Below are 18,915 nucleotides of genomic sequence, written 5' to 3'. Positions count from 1 at the left end.
TACAGCTGCTGGGTGCAAAAATAGGGCCAGAAACAGAACAAAAACACTTCTTGACCCCCACAATATTTACATACCACCTTAAACACTTAACTGCCATTGCATTGTGAAAATGGTGTTAAGTGCTTCTGCATAGTAAGAAAATCAGAGTACCATATCTTCAAGGTCGGTAGGCCTGGGACAACAATCAGCTGACATGAATGGAGTAATAACAATTAATTTGTTCCATTAGTTTAAAACAAATGCGAGTATCCCATTACACAAGATTTTTTTTTTTTTTTTTTATTACAAATTATACTTGAGACATGTACCTGAAGACTGTGTGCAGAGTTCTATTCTGTGGATTGTTTAGAACTTTGATTACATTTGTGCACTGCCTTACTGGAACTGCTTAGAACTCAGAGTAGCAAAAGATTTAAATACATGACAGACTAGAAGAAAAAACCTAACACAAAAACACCTACATGCGGTTTTATAAATCAATTAAAGCTACTAATCAATACTTGCAAAAATGTATGTGTTTTATAGAGCAGAGTAATCATGCAGAAAATAGCTTGCATTTATTTCTTTATGTTCTTTCACTTCTCTGCAATAGGTTGCTGTATGAGGAGGGGGGTGATTTTTAGGAACAGCTTTGTAGATGTGTGTAGAAATGCATTGTGTGGATTGGTTGAATTACACACTGTCCAGTGATGTAACAGTAAATAAAAGGTCTGCAGAATCAGCATTTTTAATTGTAGATTTCATCAGGAAACTGTCCTAAGTTGGTGGGAGGAAAAACAACTTTTTTTTTTTACTTGAAAATACAACATTGCCTATTTTAATCATGTTTTATTAGAGTATTATCCATATTTTTTTTTTTTTCAATAAAATTATTGTTTATTATAAAAGTGGGTGTGCGTGCTTGTCAGTAGGTGGTTTTCCTTTTCACAGGTATAACAACTGAGCACTTCCTTGATTTAGTGTTTCTTACCAACAAACTATATATTTTTATCTCATTTAAGCTTTTTGGTTTTGCTCTTACAGTTTATTAAATATAAATATTGGGAAAACAGCTTTGGAAACTAAAGAACCTCTTAATGTGAGTTTTGTAAATTTGGCACTGGTCGAAACGTATGCACAAGTATTTCAAGTAGAAAATTTGAATGCCTGCTACTGTTTATTAAAAAGTTTATTTTGAACTGCAAGAGTCAATCATGCAACAGCTATTTTAATACAAGACCACCCACATTTACAAAACTGCATTGCACATGCATATATATTGCACACAATCAGTAGCTAGAACTGCACACACACCTTTATTGAAAGTGCAAGTGTTTGTGATGTAAAGCCTGAAATCAAGTTCATGTCAGTCATTTTTCCATCTTTAATGTGAACTTGCAACATTCCAGTGAGGATACAATTTTTAGGAAACAAAGTGAAGATAATAAATCTAGAATACCCTATTTCATAATTGTGCACACACTTTCATAATGAGGCTGTAGCTGTGTTCAGAGATAACCACAAAAGGTTTATACACCTCCTAGCAATGAAACCGATTGAGATTAACCCCAAATAAAGATCAGATATTCCGGTAGGATCGCAGTTTTCTTGGTTGAAGCCTACTGGGCTAGCCGAAGTCCGCAATCAGTTTTGAAAACATCTACAAAATCTCATTGCTGAAAGGTACAAATCAGGGCAGGTGTAAAACTAATTTCAAAGGCAATACATGTACCATGAAACACTGAAGACCATCAATAAGTGGAGAAAATGTGGCACAACAGAGACATTACCAAGAACAGGACATGCCTCCAAAGTTGAAAACAGGACAAGGAGAACACTCCATAAGGGAGATTACTAAGAAGGCTACAGCAACAATAAAAGCAGCTGCAGGAATTTCTGGAAGGAATTGCTTACTCGCTGTGACAATATCCCGTATTCTGCACAGAACTGGGCTACGGGGTAGTGGCAAGTCAGAAGCCAAAACACCAAAGTCTATTTAATTTTTGCAAATAAAAACCACCCAAAATCATGAGGGAAAAGGTCTTCTGGTCTGATGAGACAAACTAAGTTTTTTGGCCTTAATTCTAAGAAATCTGTTTGGCACAAAGACAATATAGCTTGACACTTAAAGAATACCTACTGTGAATCATGGTGGTGGCAGCATCATGCTTTGCATTTATTTCTGTTCAGCTGGGACATGGGCTGTAGTCAGGATACATGGCATACTGCTAGCTCCAATTCTGGCACAAACCCTGCTGGTTTCTGTTAGAAAGCTGAAAATGAGGCATTTCAACTTCCAACATAACAATCAAAAGGCACAAAACTAAGAAATCACTTCAGAAAAGATAAGTCGTAGAATGGCCCAGTCAGAGCAGGACCGCATTTCCATTGAAAACACGTGGAATGACCTAAAGAGGATTGTTCCCAGCAGATCACCTCACAATTTGATTTACTTTGAACTTTTTTCCCCAAGGAAGAGTGGGATAGAATTGCTGACTCCATGTGTGTGAGATATATTAAAAGACTGCTACAAAAAAAACCAAGACATCTTTCCACAAAGTATTTGTTTTGGAGTGTACCCACTTATGCAACCAAGATATTTTAGTTTTCTATTCTATTATTCCTAAAAATTGTCTATTTTTTACTTTAATTTTGTCAGTTGCGAAGTCATATTAAACATGCACAAAGGTCTGACACTAAATTAAAAAAACTGAGCTTTTTAATGGAACTGCCCCACCACATTTTGCAACAGATTAAACTGTTTGTTCGTTAACTGTGTTTGCACTGAATGCAATCTCCCTACCCAAACAGAGCAGTTCCTGGACCCCTGCAGTTCGCAAATGAAACAGGGGAACGTTGAATGAACACAGCGCCAAGTGTGTAGAACTAGCATTCAATAGAATTGAACTATTTGTTCTCTAATGTGAATATCCATGGAGAACTGATCGTCAATAGGGGACGAAAACCGCAGGAAATGCTGGTAGCTTAGACATGGTAAAGTCAGGGGTTATGCTAGTTGAGGGAGAGTGGGGGTGTTTTATTAAACCAAAATCATCTGAGTGGAGATCTGAAGACAGAAAAGTGTTCTTTTGGTTACAGCAGCAGATTCCTGGTACAAAAGTGACCTTTTGGCCCTGAAGGTAATGGTCACCCAATTAGATGAATATACATCATGAAGCGCCTGAAATATATTTAAGACTTGTCTTTGATTTTCTGTGATTGCCTCATTTTGAGACCATTTAAAAGTGACAAAAGGTAAATAGAATAAAACCATTTGGCAATACAGGAATACAGTTTTAATGATTTAATCTGCTTTTTGTGGTGTCTTACAAGATTTTTTTTCTTTGTTGTTTACACAGTTTTAAGCCAGAAATATAGAACATCGAACCAATTGAGGAAAAAGTTAAATACATCAATAGAACAAAAAAATTTTTTTTTTATAAACCTCATACAATTTTTTTTAATTGATTAACCAGGTTATATACCTTTCACAATAAAATACATGTTACATTACAGTTTAAAGGAACATACAGGAGTCTGTTATAAAATAGATTTCTCTCAATTTATTCACTGCTTGATGGAACATCTAATTCTTTCACACTTTATATAAGAGGAAAATAATCAGTGTCCATCTACGGAGTGAAGCCTCCAACTTTACAACCTACTTGAATCAGCTAGACACATTTTGAATACAAGACTAAAAAGGCACCAGTACAGTACAAAGCAAGTACAAAGCTCTTTTAATAATCTGTTAAGAGTGCTTGTATATGACAACACAAAAGGCAATGAGGAAAGGGGAGAAAGTCAGTCACCAGTCGCTTTTTTTTTTTTTTTTAAAGTTTGAACATTTGGCGCAAACGCCCGTCACAAAACAAAGAATCGATTAGTAATAATGGCCATAGACAGCGAGCAACCAGAACAAAATCAACACTGCTGTACGATTATATCAGACATTTTTCTTGGGAACAAGAGCAGATCTGAAGGCAGTAGGTGAAGTGCATTTAGTAGTGAGAAACCTCCAAGGGGGAAAGCAGCAAGCGGTTTTGGCTGTTCAGATGCTCCTGTTAAATGTATCACATGAACAATGCAATACTTAGACTGGAATGGAATACATTTCTCCAGAGCTAATTTTGAGACATGCATGGTGATTCCAGGTTCTAAAAAAAAAATTAATCAATTTCTTATCAACCTGGGTGCAAGGGTGGGCTTTAAACAAGCTAGTAATCTCGTAGTAATATAAACCATTTACTTTACTGGCATAATAGTTTATGAAATGATTTAACAGACGAGATTAAAAAACCACAACCCCAGCAACCTGTTTTAAATACAACAGGTAATTTAAGACAATTCTTTACATGCCTCTTCAGATTTAAATATGGCTTCTTCTTTCCCTGATGCAATTTGTATGACTAAATGGTCCATGCAGTACACTCAAGGGTAAAATGTCAGTGCATAGATATATTTATATATATTTCCCTGTTTAATGCCGTTTATGCAAGGCGAACAGTTGGCTATATGCTTCCTATAGCATCTGGTGTCATGATTGGGTTGTGAGTGTGGAGGGTTGGTATGTGCAAGAAGTGTATGCAAGGCTCACTGTTAAAAATCTGTCAAATTGAGTTGGACTAATTTCATAAAGCAAGAGATTCTTTTTCAGACCAAGGTGTTAAATTGATGCAACAAGAATAACTGTAGATATTGGGTGTGTAAGAAATTCTACTGATGAGTATCTGCAGTGATGTATGGCTAATGGTTCCCTCAAACACTGAAAGAATAAATTGAAAACTGTTAGTGATGCTGGTCTATTACAACAAAATCAACCCTTTTTAATTGTAAAGCAAACATATCAGGTTTAGCTTTTCACCAGCTCTCAATAAAGCAGACAACTGAAGTAGCATTGTTTACAGAAGATATTTTGCACAACTGTTTAATAAAACATAAGCATCTGATCTGACAATTAATCTAATAAACTGATATGCAACACAAAATTACCTGGTAAACCCATTCACCAAATTACTGTAAAAAGTTTACATAACCCACATTACAGAAACTGACCAATTAAGCAAACTTCAAATATAAAGGAAAAAAATATATAAAAAAAATGTTAATGGTTAATTTCTCCAATTTATTTTGAATTACAAGTGCAATTTTTGCTCATGTTCCTAGGCAGTTGAGACAAGTTGCAATATTTTTTGCTAGAAGAGGAAAGACAACATGAGAAAACCAAAAGGGTTTAATTTAAAATAGAGCAGTTTCATCCTTATGAAGGGTACAGGATAACATTTCATAAGAACACAATTTAGAGGTAAGATCTTGCTTCAATCAATCATAGGCATGTGGCACTTAGACAATCTTTGCACAGAAAAGCTTAACAGTCATGCGAGGGCACAGTCATTTTAAACAAGGCAAATCTTTCACCAGAGAGCAGTGAGGAAAAAGAGGCGGCACTGCACAGGGACATAACATCTAAAACTCCACGGAATACAACTCCAGGAACAAATACTTGCAGAAGGGGAAGAAAGTAATGTTTACAGTTTTAAAAGAGTTTAGTGCTGCTCTAGCTTGGAGGCAGGAAAAAAAAAGCAGCTTTCTAGGCTTAAAAAAAAAAAAAAACCAAAACCAAAAAACAGTGTAGTTTTCATCTCCAGGTGACCCTCCCCCCCAACCCAAAAAAAACCCTTATATTTTGATAAATAAAACAGCCATCCCCAATAATGAGAAATACACCATTCATTACATAACGATGCAATGTAGCACTATTTTTTATGTATTAAAAGGAGATGGGAGGAGTACTAATAGAAGTGCCTAAACATTCACTGAACATGGCACCAGTGGAACCAGCACTAGCAAGCTATTTCATTGTAGAAATATGAAGCCTCATGCCAACCCCCATAAAAGAAAGTTAGTTTTGGGATTTTGGTTTCACTTGCTTACTATACTTCTGCCCTATTGAAAACTCACCTTCCTCCAAAAGAGTCATACAGGGAAAAAAAACGCAGACTTCTGAAGACCAGTTGATGGCACAAAGACCCCATGTTATATATTTGTGTGTATAATATATGGTGTATTGCAGCAGCCTCTCATTGCTATGATTTTAATTTGATGTACAAGTAAGCAATTTTTTTTAATAAATGGATAGGATTTCACAATACAAGGTCCCTTAAGCACATAAATGGTTAAAATTGCTCACATCTCAACTAAGTGCAAAAGAAAACCAGAAACTAATATACAATAATTTCCATCAGGTTTTCAAAGCTTTTCACTGCAAAATTTTAAAATGATATGTGTAAATGGGGCTTTCTATTGATTTAAAGTGCCCAGCGAAATTAGTTTCCAAAAAGAAAAAAAAAAAAAGGTTTTCTTCCACAAAACAAATAAAAATAAATGCCAGTTACCAGAGTCATCGGTAACATCGGATACGACAATATGTAAAGCCCGTGAAAGTCAGGACAGTGTTTGTCCACATAACTGGAAAGAAACCACTGTTAAAAAACAAAAAAAAACAAAAAGTGAATATACAAGCAGTTGATTAAGGTATCAGCAACAGTTTGCCGCACCACACTGCAACAGGGCTTTACGAAAGGAGTGTCAAGAACACTTCTCCAGACTGAAAGAATTCATCAGAAGCATAAAAAAGCCACAACTACCAGGAACCACCCTCCTTAATGGCTCCAAGGAGTTCGACTGGACAAGCTGAGATGGGTCACAGGACATGGCCAAGGAGGAAGAACTGTCAAGAACACAGATGTCGGAGTGCGAAGTCCTTCACAGCCTTTCCCTTTGAAACAAACAAATCTATTGTTATTTGTAATAAAGAAAAAAAAGCTAACAGTTTTTATATCATGCTACAGGGTATTTTGTGCTTGTGTATATTTGTATACATACAAACTGATCATTTGCATACTGGTTCAGCTCACAAAATAGATACTGTCTGTAGATGAAAAGTCCACTTTAATAATACTAAAGCAAAGTAGTGTAATCCTGTGATTAAAATGTTGTGAACAGCAATTGTCCATGTACATATGTAGTCTTTCGTATCACAATATAGCTGTAGGCAGTCACTGCCACACTTGTACAGCTATGCATAGATGAGGAAGCAGAGAAACCTGTGGCTTGACTACTTTTACCTCTATATTGATCAGGGTCTTCCCTCTGGCCTGTTGTGCAGATGAGCAGTAACAAGAACTTCAAATGCTTAATTTCATTTTAAATGTATTTGATACTATTAAACAGTGGCAAAAAATACATTGTGCTAGTGAAAAGGAAACAGCACCAGGTATTGCTTGCAAACAGACAGATACAGGTCAAAATAGTCAAACTCCACATCCTCCTTTCTCACAATTACAGTAGCCACCATAGTTCATTATTGAACTACAAGTCCCAACATGCCCACATGCACTGTAGTTCCGCAACAGCTGTCTAGTCATAAGGTGCGGAAATTAGGATGTCAATGTATTGTGGGGCCGTGTGTCTGGTAATGGTATCCACAATGGATCTGTTCAGTAAGCTTGGCAACAAAGTTCTACAAAAGGGTCTGCTAAGACCAAAGAAACTTACAATCCTTGTATGAAATAAAATCCATTCATACAGAACTATGAAAATCAAAACAATGAGGTGAATTCAATGTACCTTGCAAGAGTCACCATTCAAATGAAGGGTCAACCTTGCTAGAGGATGCCTTTCTTTAAAGTTAAAAAAAAAAATAAAAAAATGCAACAGCACAATTCTAAAAAGATTTGTGAAACCCACATATAACCAAGACCATGGCTTTCATGTATAGTTCGCCCAGATATAGAACCGACATTGTATGCGGATATTTGTTTGCGCTCAAAAAAGGTAGAACAAAGATAGGACCAAATGCTACTGCCAAAAATGAGATGAGGATTCTACCCACACATGGCTCACACTGTTACTGAATTTCACATTCCTGCACATTTTGTTACCAATAGTGCCAAAGCACAATTCTCAACAGTTGGCGAAAAAATAAACAATTTTAACTTCATAAATCCCAACTACATTAACTGCACTTATTTCAATGGCTACTGTTTAATCTTCATAGACCTATCTACAAATGGTAAAATACAACTTTTCTACAGACACCTTCAGTATCATTTGGACTAATCAATCAGGAAGCATGGAATTACATTTCATTACGTAAAATACAGGGCTTTAAAATTAAATTAATTTTTCTGCATGAACTACATTGATGACTAATAAAATAAACTGAAAGGCTGGACACAAGTTTTCGTGCTTGGCGTACATTTTCCTTTAGATACACTGACTTCAAGCTCATACCGATTTTTATCAATTCCATAGACAACTGAAGAACACAGTGGACAAAGAAATGGTCTTTGTTTCAGAAGTTTTAATAGCCTTCGTCATGCTTTTAAAAATGTTAGTCTTTGTTCACATCTCAGCATTTCCTCACCCCAACCTTAACAGTGAGGGTTTTAAAGATATCAGTCTGAGCACAGATATTTAAATCACAATGACTGAGGCACAGACAACGGCATGTACACTGCACCATTGCAATGCGTCAAGTCAATTAAACATATAGGTAACAAGTATGAAAAATTGTGCACAGGTAAATGTGCCCAAAAGATGCCTAGCTTCCTTTTTCTAAACTGTAGTAACAAAATAAGGAAAAACGTCCTTGATTTTGTTTGGTTGCAATAGATTAGAGCAAATTGTATGCAATTACCTGTGCACCAGTAGGCAAATATTTTCCCTTGGTCCCATGTCATCTTTTTATAAAACATTCTAATGGATTTGTGATATGGTTTCCATTTGTCGTTGCAAATACCATTGATGGAGCCAGAGCGCAATAGTTTCAACTTCTTAAATAGAAATTAAAGCTTATTTACAGAAATGTTTAACACATTTTTTGTCTTACTGATCATTTACCTGTTATCATATTACAGTCAGTACCCAGGCTGGAATCTAGCAGTTTCGTCAAAGATTAACTCCTTCAGCGTCTCCTTGGGCAAGTCATCCAGCTCCATGTCAAACTTAAAGGGTGCTTCAGCTACAGGCTTAATTATAGAAAATATGAGAATTTAAGACAGCATACTTAAGTACTGTAGTAAACTGAATGAATTTACAGTTCAATTGGGTTGGTAAAAAGTTTCAGTTTACAAACAAAAATAAAATGCAAGTTTTGTAATACAGCACCAGCATGAAAGACCACTTGACAAAACTACAAATACACTAATTTCTAGAACTACTGAAGGTTTTTAAACTTTACCACTTTTTAAAATAACACCAGCCTCACATTGAGTAGGTTGTATTTATTACGGTACTAAGTGATGGCTCTGGTGGCTTTGATACAGCACATTAATACCACCAATTACGCAGCGCTGTACAGAAAGAATCTGTCATTCACATCAGTCCCTGCACCATTGGAGCTTACAGCTTATATTCACTAACACACCCACACTAGGGTTAACTGTCACAAGCCAATTATGTTTTTTTAAGTGTGGGAGGAAACTGGAGCACATGAAGGAAACCCACACAAACACATGGAGAACATACACCATCCAGCCACAACATTAAAACCACCAGCCTAATATGGTTTAGATCCCCCTCATTCCTCCAAAACAGCTGTGTCCTGTGGTATTTGGCACCAAGACATTAAGCAGATCCTTTAAGTTCTGTATATTGCGAGGTAGGGCCTCCATGGCTCACTTGATTTTCCAGCACACCCCACAGCTGCTCAATTAGATTGAGATCTGGGAAATTTGGAGGCCAAGACAATACCTTGAACACATGTTCCTCAAACCAATCCTGAACCATTTTTGCAGTGTGTCAGGTCATATGATCCTGCTGAAAGACGTCACTGCCATTAGAGAATAACGTTGTCATTAAGGGGTGTATTTGGTCTGCAACAATTTTTAGGTAGGTGGTACGAGTCAAAGTAAAATTCACATAAATGCCAGGACCCAAGGTTTCCCAGACAATTACAATGCCTACGTTGGCTTGCCTTCGTCCAATGGTGCATCCTGGTGTCATCTCTTCCTCAAGTAAACAACGCACACACACCCGGCTGTCCACATGATGTAAGAGAAAACGTGATTCATTAGACCAGGACACCTTCTTCCATTGCTCCATAGTCGAGTTCTGGCCCTCACTTGCCCATTGTAGGTGTTTGGCGGTGAACAGGAGGTTAGCTTGAACACCCTGCTATGCACTGTGTTCTGACACCTATCATAGCCAGTATTCATTTTCTTAGAATTCTTCTGTGGGATTGGACCAGACGCGTTAGTTTTTGCTCCACACTGGCATCAATGAGCCATAGGCACCCATGACCCTGTCACAGGTTCAACGGTTTCCCTTCCTTGTACCACCTTTGGTAGGTACTAACCACTACATACCGGCAACACCCTCACAAGACTTGACGTTTTAGAAGTGCACTGACCAAGTCGTCTAGCCATCACAATTTGGCCCTTGTCAAAGTCGCTCAAATACTTACTTTTCCATTTTTCCTGCTTCCACCATATCAACTTCAAGAACTGTTCACTTGTTACCTAAAATATCCCACCCCTTGATAAGTACCGTTGTAACAGGATAATCAATGTTATTCACTTTATTTGCCAGTGGTTTTAATGTTGTGGCTGATCAGTGCATCATGTCGATACAGATAAGACCCTGGACAGAAATCAAACTCATGACCCCAGCACTTTATGACAGACATGCTACCAGTGTTGCCCAAAAACACAATTCTATAAGACACATTGGACCAAGATGAAATTGCAATGCTTATGGGTATTTTTTACTTTTTCTACCAGTGTTTACAGGGACACAAGTGCGGCACCATGAACAGGTACTACAGTGTTAAGTAGTAACCAGATCTGCATGCATTTGTAACTCAATGTTGTAAAGCTGAACAAACATACGCTTAATCACGTGGAATTTTTTCTTTGTTAGATCCAATAGGTACAAGATGCTGAAAGCATAACGTGCATATTTACTATCGACTTATGTTTTATAATTTTTCACATTTTCCCCAAATGCCAACACTGGGGTGATGCAGTCAGTTAGGAGACAAGCTTACATGGGAATGATAAAATGTACAATATACAGGGAGAAAAGGGGAGAGCTGCATTCTATACAGCCAGGTAATGTCCTTTATGGGAAAAAGCAAGTTGCCTGCTACACCACATTACTTAGATCCTCTGCAACTCCAGACACCCAACTTCATAACAGCACTAGTAAAACAGACACTGAATTTCAGTTCTCTTTTGCTCTGCCAAATCTATATATTCCCTGACTACCAGTCAGACTTTACAATTTTCACATCTTCTTTGGAAATAAGCCATGAAGACCGACTTGCAACACTGTCTGCAGTGTTCTTAATGCAATCGCCTTTAAAAAAAAAAAAAAAAGATTCTCATGGAGCAATTTAAAAAAAATAAAAACAAAAACAGCAAATCTAAAAGTTTTGAAAAACCATGCAGATCAGGTTTCTTTAAAACTAATAATTGTAATCTTGTTTGCATCATGATTTTATGATTTTGCAATTCTAGCTCTGGAGTGATCCGATTGACTTAAAAATTGGACCTGGATTAAAACAGAGCTCTACTGCACTTTATTTTTTATAATGCAACTAGAATGTTTGCTGGAATTCAGCAGCACACTCAAGCAGTGCAAATTCTGCAGTATTCTAGAGATGTTTGCCAAGGGGTTTCTTCACTTGCATTGCACTATGTTTTGCATAAAAAAATAAATTGTCCTGATCTTGCAGAACACAATTTCAGTCGCATTGTCATGATTATAAAAAGGCTGCTCAGTGTTCTACACCTCTGACGCGCCACTGCCAATTTTGTGCCAAAACAACAATCAGTGGCCTTCTGCTTTTTATCCAGTTCTGATAATGCCAAAGATATTTTGTCATACGGATTTCAAGTCATATACAATAGGCAGAAGCAGTCTAAAATGCAAATTCTATGCTTACTTGTTATTTATTGTTACATAATTATAAAACAATTTTATACTGTAATGATAACACTCATAGCTGCAGCAGACTTCAGGGTTTCATTAATGCAACTTGTTTGTGCTTCTAGGCTACTGTTTTAGTCCTCACTTCAGGATCTTTTGACATTTACTTCAGGTTACAAAATGGAGCTCAGGACTGTCAGCAACCAAAAATGACAAACTTTAGGAGCAGCATGACCCTTCATTCATTATGAACATAGTTAGAAATGCATAGTCACAACACACTCACATAATGTATTCTTTCAAATATGCATCTACTGCGGAGGGATATATTTTACTAGTCACACACACACACGTGCCATGAGTAATAGTGGGAGTGTTCCTTGTGTGGCAAGCAGTACAAATAAAACACTAAATATGGGAATTGTTAATGTACCTTGTATAGCGACAGGAATTCAATAACCACAAGTAAAATAAATGCACATTTCTCATTTCTGTGGAGTCAAGTCCCCCCTCCATATAAGCTTAAGGTCTTACCTCATCACTTGGGTCATAATACTGTTCCAGGTAAGGGTGAGCCAAAGCTGCCTCTACTTCAATTCGTTTGTGAGGGTTGAAGGTCAACATTTTGTCCAACAAATCAAGAGCTGAAACAAGCGTGTATTGTAAAGGAGTTAAATGTGAGAGCTTAATGGCCTGTACTTATCTTGACAATTCTCAAATAGACTTTCACATTTACTACTTGATTGCTTTCCATACATCACTGAGGACTGTATCATCCGATGCTTTATATGCAATGGTTTAATTCTAAAAATTGATGACTACCTGCAGTTAGTAATATTGAAGCACATTCAATGTAGGTATTCCCCAACTATTATGACGCCTGTATGCTTCTAGACTTTTGTAAGGGAACACAAACTGCTCTCACACCAGAACAAAGCTGGGAAAATCGTAAACTTTTAAAACACAAAACAGGATCTAAAATACAAATTCAGACAATGTATTTTACAATTATGCATCATATGCCCATTCAAAAACTACATTAAGACTCTTTCACATCAATATCATAATGAAAGCAGCAGTCCCACCACCATAAACTCCACAGCTTGACTTTTTTTTTTTGTTTAAATACTTATTTCCAACGAGCAGGTTACCTATGGTCTCTTGGTGCCCTGGATTAGAAAGCTACCAGTAAAATCACTACACCCAAAATTAGGCAAATTGATGTATTTAGGTATAAGTAAACACCCCATAACACAATTTTTCTGTTTACACTGGTTTAGAACAAACCCCTCCCCCCCCCCCCAAAAAAGCCCCAAGTCCACCCTGTTTAAGTAAAAACACCACTACAAAACAATGGTATTTACTGCCAACGGCAGCCCAGTGTAGGCTTGTTACCGGGTTCTATTTCTAGTTCTAAATTTACACTCATGTAGAGCCATGTTGTGGTTTACAGAGGATCCTGTTTGCATGATCACTGCTGCAGGCTGTGCAACATATGCGGGCTACAGCATCCAGGTAAAGCGTGGTATAATATATTACCAGGATCTGATACAACTAGTATAAAATTATGGCTTCATTTTGTAAACTTTGTTTAGTTTTATTTTATTTTTTTTCTTTACAAAAACCCACTACGATACCAAATTATCCCTGCTTAACCAGCACCTAGCTCAAATTGATCTGGTCATGAAACGAAGAGCACTCCAGGTCATTATCGGGTAAAAAGAGTTAAGAAAAATAATTTTGACGATAGATCAGCCAAATGTAGGAATCCCTTTCCCTGTTATGAACCGGGGGAGAGTTTTGTAAACATAACTTTAAAATTTTACAAACTATATGTAGCAGTTCAGTAAGTACCCTAGCAAGTTGAGGCACATGTGATGGCAGCGGAGACAACGTCCCAAATTTCATGAGGCAGACATTTTTGTAAAACATTTTAACTAGCCAGTCCAAAAACTAAATGCATATTTAGCAATAAAGACAGTGTAGGCCCCTCACTGATTTTGATACATAGATTGGAATTGTAATAACCAAACTAAATGGACAGTTTTAATAATTAAAAGCAATAGGCACACAAGAGTGTTTTCTTGCAAACAAAATGTCTTCCTTAGCCTAATCCACCATTAAATACAATTCAGTAGCGTAAGAAGCACCTTAACAAAAAAAAAACAAAAAGAAAACACAAACCGTTCAATGATCTGCCTATGGGACAGGCATGAGATGAAGACACCTGCCCAGAGGCATGTCTAGGTCTGAACGGAACAAACCTGCTCAAGTTCATGTCTTCCCCCAAGCAGAATGGACAATCATATTGTGCCAATTACTAGTTTTGTCTAACACCAATCAATTCCTTAGTAATGTTAATTGTTTAATTTTTCCGGAAACAAAAAAAAAAAAAAAGTGGAGGAAACTGAGAATGTCAGTCTGCACAACACCTCACAACAACATTTCCTTAAATGCACCTATGATAGTAGCTATGTGACCTGGACACTGAACTTTCCACACTATATAAAACATTGCCACTGCACAGATCAGTGTATGAACATGAAACATTACCTTTGGGGTCTGCATTTGGAAACAGCCTATTCCAGGGCACCTTATTTTTGTGTGGAAGAGAAAGCAAGTAGTTCCTAGCTTTCAAATTGATTATACAGTTCAGATCTTCTTGAGAAGGTGATCCAAGTATTCCTGCACAGAGGGAAAACATTTGGATGAAAAAAAAATACTTACCTGCAATACAAAAAGTGTTACAAATATTTGCAAGACTTTCACATTTGACCTTACCAAGGATATGATTAAGTTGATCAAGGTAATGCTTTCCAGGAAATATGGGTCTGTTAGAAAGCATCTCTGCAAGAATGCAGCCGACGGACCAGATATCAATTGATTTGGTATATCCCTAATAAAGCAAAATAAAACACTTATCAAAAGGTCAAGCTTTTATAGTATTCCAAAAACCAAATTCTCTAACAAACAAGTCAGTCAATACACATTAGTGTTCGTTCAGCACAATGTCAATAGTGCTGGTTTTAGTTCATCTAATATATATAAGCCTAGCGGCGTGTGTTAGTGTGTGGAAAAAACTATTTTCTCAGAAAGGGCTCATCCAATTGACCTGAAATTTGGTATTCTGACATTATTTGACAAAAAAATAAGAGTGAAGTCAGTTAACTTCCATCATCCCCTCTTCCCCCCGTGGGAGGGGTAGTATAAGCTAAATTTACCAGTTGAGGGCTCAAACTCTTGACCGTGTGGGTATTTATTTACCTGCCTGTGTTTGGTCATGGACAATTGTATGTCGCATTTTCACGAGTACGGAGAAGCAGTGACGTGAAAGTGCAGGTTATGAATACTGCCCTTCAAGGAAGACTGATTGAGCACAGCGGTAAGGTGTTTAGCAGAAACGTTGTGTATTGAGAGGTTTTAGAACAGTAAGACGATGGAGATTAAGGATGTGGCGATGAAGATGAAGGATGAGGTGGTGACATGTGGACAAAACCACGTTAAAAAAGGGCGCTTACGTCGGGACGCAACGCTCTTCCCCTGAGGAGGCCTGGCCTAGCCCCAAAAGCATGACAAGAACCTTTTTAACACCTTAAGTAGCTTGATTTGACTAGAATACATGAGTATCATGCACAGGTTAACTTGTTTGATAATATTTCTTCTTCCTACTCCATAGCAGCCATTACTGATGGATAATCTCTAATTCAGCGGAGACAGGAAAAGATTGACACACCCCTGCAAGGTATATAATGCAACCCCCTCCTTCTGCCTCTTGCCTTTTTCCTGTCTCTTCATAGGTAAGCCAGACAGCGATAGTGCAGGTAGCATTTTGTGCTTACTTATGAACGGTCTTACCCAATGTTGTTCGTGAAAAGTAGAGGGTCCCGTTTGTTGCAACAAGTTTGGCAGGCCCAATTGGGAGGTAATTGATCCCGAACAGCAACCCCATCATCTCAGTCTGGAAACAATGGTTAGCGTTCTGGCAGCATGAGAAGACTCCAGCACTGTCATCAGGCAAAGCAACCTGAAGCAGCTGATGTCACGAATACCGCTTTCATAGTGCCGCTCTTGCAATTTCCCCGGTATTTCAAGCAGAGTTTTTGCCAAGGCACAGAACTTCCCCCAGCTCAGAGACCTCATTCACACTGCACCTTGCTACCGTGAATTTCCAGGGTCGACCCCATTCATACTGAACACGGATCTGCCCTGGCAATAAGTGTTAGTCATCACAAGAGGAGCTTTCATTGGCTGAAAAATACTGAGGTCATTTAAAAGGGGGGGGGGGGGGAGGAATAGTTTTTTTGCACACAAAGATAAGGTCAAAGTGGGTGGTGACTGTTCACAGCATTGCTTTAATCAAGGCCAATGAGTCACTATTGTGTCGCCCAGAGTTCCTGTTTTATTGCGTTAATTTGCTGTTTTATACAGCAAATGAGAGCTTGATGCAGCTGCTAACACTGTGCTACCTTGCAGTGTGTCATTTCAGGAGGAAAAAGGAGCAATTTTTGGCAGAGGCAGAATACTCGGTGTCTGTATATGCTCAGGAGGAGAGCTTTTCTCAGGGCCAGCATCCCAGACACCAAATCAGCTACTTTGTGTGAGACCTGGGTTGAAAAACATGGGTCTCCATTCATACTGCAGGCTAACCAGGGCCAACATGGGAATTACCCTACCAAAAGTCCCAGGATTTTTCAGTAACACCATTCCATACTGCACCTAAACCTGGGTCGACTGGGCTTGCCCTAGCAAAAACCCAAGATTTTCAGTCAGTATGAATGGGGTATAACAGAGCCACTGAAATCCTAAATAAAAAATGGGAATAAACTAGAAAAGCGACAAATGAATGTCAAAAAACTGGACCGTAGGTGTCTTTTTCAGAATGAGGAAATCCCTTGGTGGGATGCCTTTAGAGAATAGGGTGCCTCAGAGTCGCTATGAACAGAAAGCTAGAAAAATGTATCAGAAAACCAAAGAGTCTTCAGTAACATTAATTAAAGCAGGAAAAAACAATGGCCTCTCTTCCCTGGGCACTTGGATGGATATGCAAGACATGCAAGGGACGGTAAGCAGTCTGCTGAAAAATCTAGAAATCATGAATAAAAAGGAATTTAATGAGGCATCCTTGGATATAATTACATTTTCAGCTAGAAGCATATCCCCAATGGCAGTAGCCAGAAGAAAATTTTGGCTTGTGCCCTTGGAGAGCAGACTAACTCAAAAAATAGATGACACTTCTCTTTGAAGGCGGTCTCTTATTTTAGGCAACAAGTTAGTTAGGATTAAAAAGGTCACAGAAGGCAAGTGCATCACTGTCCAATGGACAGTAGAAGATCTTCCTTTTTCCAACAAGGCAACAATTTAAAGAAGCCAGGGTATATCACCCAGGTAAGCAATAGTCAAACAAATATGAAGGAACCACAAACAAACTGCATTTCTCTATTGGACTCCAAGCAACTAAAACTATGGGTAGCTTTCCTTTATAGGTTGGGTAGAGGGGTTAGAAAAAACACACCCCTGAATGGCATATAAGGCAGTCCCTCCGCTTCCCCTGTGTATTTTCCGCACTCTAAAATACATATGGTAGGTAATGTTGTTAGTTTCTTTAGTGTAGTAGATTACCTTCTCAATAAGTCCTGGAAATGCACCAGTGACTTTTGCAAGTCATGAATAAGGCTCAGTTCCTGCTCCATTGGAGTTCACTGTCTAAATTCCCTAACACACAAAGAGACTAGGGTCAATTTGATAGCAGCCAACTAACCTACTAGTATGTTTTTGATGTGTGGGAGCAAACCGGAGCACCTGGAAGAAACCCTCAGATAATTATCACACAACAGGAGAGTAGTAGCCTTCATAAAATCGGCAAGGAGGCACTAGAAGACAGACTTTTATGGTGCAGGTAGCAAAAATCATGTCATGGGCAGAGCTAAATCTGAAGGCACTTTCAGCATTACATATAGCAGAAAACAGAACATGTTAGCAGATTACCTCAGCGGAAAGCAGATTCAGCCAGGAGAGTGGTCCCTTCACAAGGAAGTGTACCAGCTACTCTTAGGAAGGTACAGACTTCCTCAAATGGACATTATAGAGACAAGGAGAAATATGAGAATTCCCAGGTTTTTCCACCCCAGGGTTTCAGACAGTAAAGATGATTTGTTCCTTCATCAGACCTTTTGTGGCACATGACATTTTAATTTAGTATTAAATGCTCTGATACTTGATGCTTTCCAGCTTCTGGAAAAGGTTTCTTGAAATGGATGACAGTGATTTTCCAGATAGCAATTATATCTACTTGCATAGTTGGTAATTTGCAAGAAGTCTTTTCTCAATGTTTACTAGGATAAAATAGTTGCCTGGTGCTAATATAGAATTGCTACATAAAGTCTGTAGTATGGTCTTTTGTCCGTGTCCAAAAGACGAGAAAAAATAACAAAAAGCCTACATTCACTGGAACTAGTAAGAGAAATCTCCATCTATCTGTCCAGGACAGGAGGACACAAGAACACAGAACAGCGGTTTGTGCTTACGATTGGGCATAGAAGGGGTATGCTCTTTCTAAACAGACCATCTCCAAATGGATAAGAAAAGTTAGTAAACAGGCCAAGAGTAATGGGCTTATGTTAAGTGGGCAGTGGGGTTCTCTGGCACCATGAGCAGAGGCAGGCAAGGATCAGGTTTCAGCAGTGAAGCTTTGCAAATTAGATGGATGGTTATCTAGTCACACGTCAGTCATTATCTGGATACCCAATCCACTTTAGGAGATATGAACTCAGTTTGGCTTCTAAATAAAGTTTATTATGTATTTGTTTTGGTACATCTCATAGTTATGGCTGTCATGGAGTCCAAAGGAGGAGAAAAAACAAAAACAAAAAAACAAACAAACAAATTACAGATCATTCCTTTTCTTTGAGACTCAATGGATGCACAGTTTGCAATCCAGGTTTGTGAAGTTGAGTTTATATTTTTCAGAAGAAAGCTTTGAGAAGTCAGATACCATATGGCTTG

At 38.0% G+C, this 18,915-nt stretch overlaps 1 protein-coding gene across 1 annotated transcript in view; it reads right to left on the bottom strand.

Annotated features, from left to right (window-relative positions):
* Window positions 1–3,519: 3,519 nt before the first annotated feature.
* The window catches only part of MAPK1 (mitogen-activated protein kinase 1), a 32,674-nt gene continuing 17,278 nt past the window's right edge, over window positions 3,520–18,915 (bottom strand). The window contains exons 5-9 of the mRNA XM_075216297.1: window positions 14,695–14,809; window positions 14,467–14,598; window positions 12,448–12,557; window positions 8,884–9,011; window positions 3,520–6,757 (exon numbers count right to left, since the gene is read on the bottom strand). Coding sequence (XP_075072398.1) covers window positions 8,901–9,011; window positions 12,448–12,557; window positions 14,467–14,598; window positions 14,695–14,809 — 468 coding nt within the window. The 3' untranslated portion in view covers window positions 3,520–6,757; window positions 8,884–8,900. The remainder of the gene's footprint in view (window positions 6,758–8,883; window positions 9,012–12,447; window positions 12,558–14,466; window positions 14,599–14,694; window positions 14,810–18,915) is intronic.

The sequence above is a fragment of the Mixophyes fleayi genome, chromosome 1, assembly GCF_038048845.1.
Source record: "Mixophyes fleayi isolate aMixFle1 chromosome 1, aMixFle1.hap1, whole genome shotgun sequence".
In the NCBI taxonomy this organism is placed as follows: Eukaryota; Metazoa; Chordata; class Amphibia; order Anura; family Limnodynastidae; genus Mixophyes; species Mixophyes fleayi.
The sequence above is the reverse complement of the archived record's forward strand: the minus strand, read 5'-3'. Positions and strand labels throughout refer to the sequence as shown.